Genomic DNA, 5,861 nt, shown 5'->3' with positions numbered 1-5,861 from the left:
CCCAACTTTTACATCAACATGGATGGGACTGGAGGAGATTATGCTAAGTGAAATAAGCTAAGCAGAGAAAGTCAATTATCATATGGTTTCACTTATTTGTGGAACTTAAGGAATAGTGTGGAGGACATTAGGAGAAGGAAGGGAAAAATGGGGGGGAATCAGAGGGGGAGACAAACCATGAGAGACTATAGACTTCGAGAAACAAACTGAGGGTTTTAGAGGGGAAGGGGTGGGGGGATGGGCTAGCCTGATGATGGGTATTAAGGAGGGCACGTAGTACATGGAGCATTGGGTGTTATATGAAAACAATGAATCACATCACTACATCAAAAACTAATGATGTATGGCGACTAACATAACATAATAAAATTAAATTAAATTAAAAAAAAAGAAAAAGAAACCAAATGATATTCTGGTGTTCCCCATGAAAACTGAGTTGCCCCACTCCCAACCCCAGGTACACACACACACACACACACACACAGAATGGAAGAAAGCAGTGTAAAGTATGCATCTGATAAAAAAGGCTCATATGCTTCAATAACACAGAGGCAAATAACCTAACTAAAAAGTTGGCAAAGGATTTTAGTTGACATGTCTCCAAATACCTACAAATGATTGATAAGCACCTGAAAAGATGCTCAACATCATGAGCCATTTGGGGAACATAAACCAAACCACAGTGAGAGACCACGTCACAAGCACCAGGATGCCAGCGATCACACAGACAAGCATGGCAGAAGCATGGAGAGGTTGTAGCTCTCACACTTCGTGGATGGCATGTACAAGTGGTCCAGCTGCTGGGGGAAGCAGTCTGGCCGTTCATCAAACAGTTAAACATAAAGTCACCATGAGATGCAGCCACTCCACTCCTACATGTATGGCCGACAGAACACGTGTGAGAACATATGTTCACACGGAAATGTGTACACAATGCTTCTAGCAGCATTATTCCTAAAGCCCAGACCTGGAAGCCACCCAGATGCCCAGCAGCTAATGAATAGATGACCAAAACGCGGTATATCAATACAGTGGAATATTATCTTGAAGACCTTATGCTAAGCAGGAGGAACCATTCACAAAGAAAACCCCACATGGGGACGCCTGGGTGGCTCAGTTGGTTAAGCGACTGCCTTCGGCTCAGGTCATGATCCTGGAGTCCCGGGATTGAGTCCCGCATCGGGCTCCCTGCTCGGCAGGGAGTCTGCTTCTCCCTCTCCCGCTCCTCCCTCTTGTGCTCTTTCTCTCTCTCACTCTCTCTCTCAAATAAATAAATAAAATCTTTAAAAAAAAAAAAAAAAGAAAACCCCACATGTTGTATGATTCCATTTATCTGAAGAGACAGGCAGATCTAGAGACAGACAGAAGCTCAGTGGTTGCCCAGAGTTGGAGGTTGGAGGGTGAGGAATGACCTCCGAAGGACACTGTGTTTCCTTTGGGGGAGACAGCAGTGTTCTCGAATTAAAATATAGTGATGATTGTAACACCGTGCGAATATACTAAAAAAACTTTGGACTGTATCTATGCTTTATTATTATTTTTATGTATGTTTTATTTATTATTGAAGTAGAATTGACAATCACTGTTATATTAGTTTCAGGTGCACAACATAGTGTTTCCACAAGCCTATTCATTACTCAGTGCTCACCATGAAAAATGTAGTCACCATATGACATTATTACAGTATTATTCACAGTATTCTCCATGCTGTGTTTTTCATCTCTGTGACTTATTTATTTTATAACTGGAAGTTTGTACCTCTTAATCACCTTTATCTATTTCAGCTATTCCCCTACCCACCTCCCTCTGGCAACCAATGGTTTGTTCTCAATTTAAGGGTCTGTTTGCTTTTTGTTTGTTTTTAGATTGCACACAGAAGTGAAATCGTCTGGTATTCGTCTTTCTCTGGCTTATTTCACTTAGCATAATACTCTCTGGGTCCATCCACATTGTCATAAATGGCAAGAGCTCCTTCTTTGTTTTAACTGAGTAATATTCCATGCTGTGTGTGTATGTACACATATGTGTATATCACACATATATACACACATGTATATGTCACATCATCTTTGTGTATCAATACATTTGTGTATACTTTGGGTGAATTATCTAGTATATGAATTTCTTTCAGTAATGCGCTTTAAAAAAACAGAGTGGACTAAATTAGAACAAATGAAGAGATGCTCAGCTTCATTTTTTTTTTTTTTGAAGATTTTATTTATTTATTTTGACAGAGAGAGAGAGACAGCGAGAGAGGGAACACAAGCAGGGGGAATGGAAGAGGGAGAAGCAGGCTTCCCGCCAAGCAGAGAGCCCGATGAGGGGCTCGATCCCAGGACCCTGGGATCATGACCTGAGCCGAAGACAGACGCTTAACGACTGAGCCATCCAGGCGCCCCAACTCAGCTTCATTCTTAAGCAGAGAAATGTAAATGAGAAACTAAGGACAGGCTGTGTTTGATTTGTCAGAACAGCAATAGTGGTAATAGTATGAAGAAGGAGGGCCGATGGGAGGGGAGAGAAGGGTAGAGGAAGAGGGTGGCAGTGGGTATTATACAATCGTCCAAGTGTTTTTGTACTAGCCCTCATAAAATAATGGTTGAAGTGAAATTGGGGCACCACATTGGAGGGCAATCAGGTAAGATATAGCAACACTGAGAGTTACAAATTCTGTTAGGCAATGACTCTGCTTGGTAGAATTTATCCTGTATATTTAGACTCCTACTGATATATAGCTATAGAAAAAAAAAAAAGATTTCATTGCAGGATTAGAAAAATATTAGAAATGGCCTAAATGTCCTTCAAAGGTAGACTGGCTGAAAAAATTCTGACAAATCCAATTAATAAAATACTATACTCCTAAAAAATAAATCTAATTTATATGTACTGATGGAAAAATTTCAAAGATACGTGGTTAAGTTTAAAAAGCCAAATACAGGGCGCCTGGGTGGCTCAGTTGGTTAAAAAGCCAAATACAAAATATGTATATAATATTCCTATTTTTTAGAGAAGTATGAGAAGAGAAGCAAACATATATATTAATAGTACATTGCTGGAAGGACATTAAAAAAACGGTTAACCATTAAGAGGAAGACTAGCATAAAGGGCAAAGAGTGACCCTTTATTTCCATTGTCTTTTAAATTCTTTATGTTTATATCTTTTTATGCCATTTTAATTAATATCGTGTACATGTATTACCCTTTAAATTATTGAAGCAGGGGTAAGTAACTGAAATTAACCAGGAGCTCCTGATGGCATAATAATTTCAAAGTACAAGGACGCTTCTTCGTGTAGTTTCAAAGACCTTCTTCTATATCGCTCTGTGTAATGATGCATAGTTTCTTGTGGCATGTCAGTTTTTTACGATGTTACTGATGAGAAGTCTGATACCTGTGATAGTCAAAAATAGTCTTGTCTGCTGATAACAGAAAGTAACTTTGGTTAATTTAAGCAGAACACAAGTTTATTAGAATGAGGCAAAGAGATTCACGGAATGCCAGAAACCTAGAGAATGGGGTGTGGTAACTTCACAGAAACCGTTGGATGCTCAAGTATCGCAAGCCCCATTTTCCACTTGACAAGGCACCGACTGAGCAACTACTGTGTGCTGAGTTCTCTGTGGGCCCTGGGGATTCGAGAGGAAAGCTAGCCAGCAGGCTCCCCGGTAGGCACAAGAGAGCTTCTGTTCTAGTAAACACGGGTCCCTGTGAACTTGTGCTGTGTGCCAGGCATCGTTCCAGGCAGCGGAGGTGTCCTGACATTCAAATATCACCGCGAATTAGTGGGGCTGGTGCGCCCTGAGTGGTGTGTCTCAGCTCCCTGTGCAGGACGGCGTCACCCTGGTCCTGGGACTCTGCCCACTGCTGCTGGACCCATCACCACGGGCACTTGGCATTGGGCTCAAGGCTGTCCTAGCTCCACAGCCACTGGTTGGGTCCCCAGCCATCTCAGGGTGCTCTGCATCTGACACTCTAATTCAGCGCCCAGAGCGGGAGCATCCAATGGGATGCGAGACTTGGAGAGAACCAGTATCTGGCGTACAATGTTTCCCCTTTATGGCAGGTGGTGAATGCATCTGAAAGTGAAATATTACATGTGATTCATATGTGCTGATAAGGCAGGCTCTCAAAGAAGTATGGTTAAGTTACAAAGAGCCAGCATCAGTAATAAAATATATTAGAAATACATTATGAAGTATTAGACCTTAAGATGATAGGGAGTAGCATAACCCTGCATCTGTTGAAGCAATGACAGATCACACTATTGTAATGTTTTTAATGTGAAAATGAGAATTTTTATGTAAAAAGCTATTAAATATGTGTAATATTTGATTGTTTATTTACATTTATAGTTTGTGGGAAAAAAAGAAACAAAACTTCTCTTTTATTTAACATTCCATAAATTCTGGAAATATACTTCTAAACCCAGGTCAGCTTATTTGGAACAATTCTGCTATAACGGATTATGACCCTAGTCATAATCCTTTACACACGCACATTGAGTGAGCTCATGACGTTTAAGCCACATACATTTCAAAATGTATTTTATGAGTAAACTCTTTAGAACAAACATCCTTATTTGGCAATAATTACTTAATAAATGTTTTCTCATTTGAATTTTCAGTGTTTACGTGTCTCTCGGTGTACCTGCACCTATTTGCTGCTCTGTAGATACAGATTATAAATTCACGACTACGTCACCTTCGTGACGTTTGAGATGGTTACATCTGCCTTCCCTTTAATGGACAGAAATCGTGCTTTATCCCTCTTTTGTGTCCTCCTGGAAACTTGCCTTCTGATATTGAACTGTACTCTTCTTTTGCATATTATTAAATTCAAATGAGTTTTGCAATCTACCTAAAATAAAAGGGATTACACCAACATATTCACATATGGAGAATGAAATGCCATGGATGTAGAGACCTGGAATATTCAACAACTTCTCTTTTGCGGAGTGTGTGTCTTAGGGCAGGCGAAAATAGCCAACGATTTCCCTCTCTGCGTGTAGATGGAGCCACATAGTGCTTTCAGTTAGTTTTCATGCACCAGCAAATATCTATAACTGAAAGTCAAAGTCGGAATGTAAGCTGCCCCTTTGGCCTCCCTCCCATTTGACATGTGAGGTTCTTTCTCACATTCTTTCTTTCTTTGACATTCTTGAATGTCTTTGAGGAAGAGTTTTTTGTCACTTGATCATTAACATAGATGCTAAAATCTTTCAAATAGCGTTAGCTGTTTATCTATGGAATTGCAACTCCTTCTGTGTCTTGTAGAATTTGCACCCATTTGTAAAATTTACCGTAGGTGTATGTTGGTGTAAATATGAGTACAGTGCCTGCAAATTAATCATTCCTTTTATTTTTCAGATCCCTTAAAATCCGATCAAGACTCTTCGAATCACTACCACGGCACCAGCAGTGGGTCCGTCGCAGCTGCCATCCTGGTCCCATTCTTTGCTCTAATTTTGTCAGGGTTTGCATTTTACCTCTACAAACACAGGTACTGTGGAAATCCCGAGGGTATGCAAACGCTGTGCGCGGAGAGCGCTGGTCTGGGCAACACGCATCCTCTCGCTGCCGCGTGCACACATGTGTATACAGCTCTGCAGCCTTCTCTCCAACATTACGAAAGCTCACACAGCAAGGTTTAGCCTTGCTTTGTTTGCCGTACTCGTTCAGCAGGCCGAGTTAGAGTAATGAACTTCAGGAGAATAAATAAGTGGATTTAAGAAATAACGGGCTAGGGTTCATAGTCAATTGAAAGATGCAGTGAAGGATTCTGTTTCTACTTTTGAGGTCCACAGCCAGACATCAGGGGCATTAGGATGGTACCTCCACCTTCCAACAGAAGATGGAACAGAA

The 5,861-nt window shown here is 40.8% G+C and overlaps 1 protein-coding gene across 1 annotated transcript in view; it reads left to right on the top strand.

Annotated features, from left to right (window-relative positions):
• The window catches only part of CSMD1 (CUB and Sushi multiple domains 1), a 347,261-nt gene that overhangs the window by 337,433 nt on the left and 3,967 nt on the right, over positions 1-5,861 (top strand). The window contains exon 54 of the mRNA XM_081812881.1: positions 5,367-5,499. Coding sequence (XP_081669007.1) covers positions 5,367-5,499 — 133 coding nt within the window. The remainder of the gene's footprint in view (positions 1-5,366; positions 5,500-5,861) is intronic.

Source organism: Leptonychotes weddellii, chromosome 2, assembly GCF_054177405.1.
Source record: "Leptonychotes weddellii isolate Sample4059 chromosome 2, ASM5417740v2, whole genome shotgun sequence".
In the NCBI taxonomy this organism is placed as follows: Eukaryota; Metazoa; Chordata; class Mammalia; order Carnivora; family Phocidae; genus Leptonychotes; species Leptonychotes weddellii.
The sequence above is the reverse complement of the archived record's forward strand: the minus strand, read 5'-3'. Positions and strand labels throughout refer to the sequence as shown.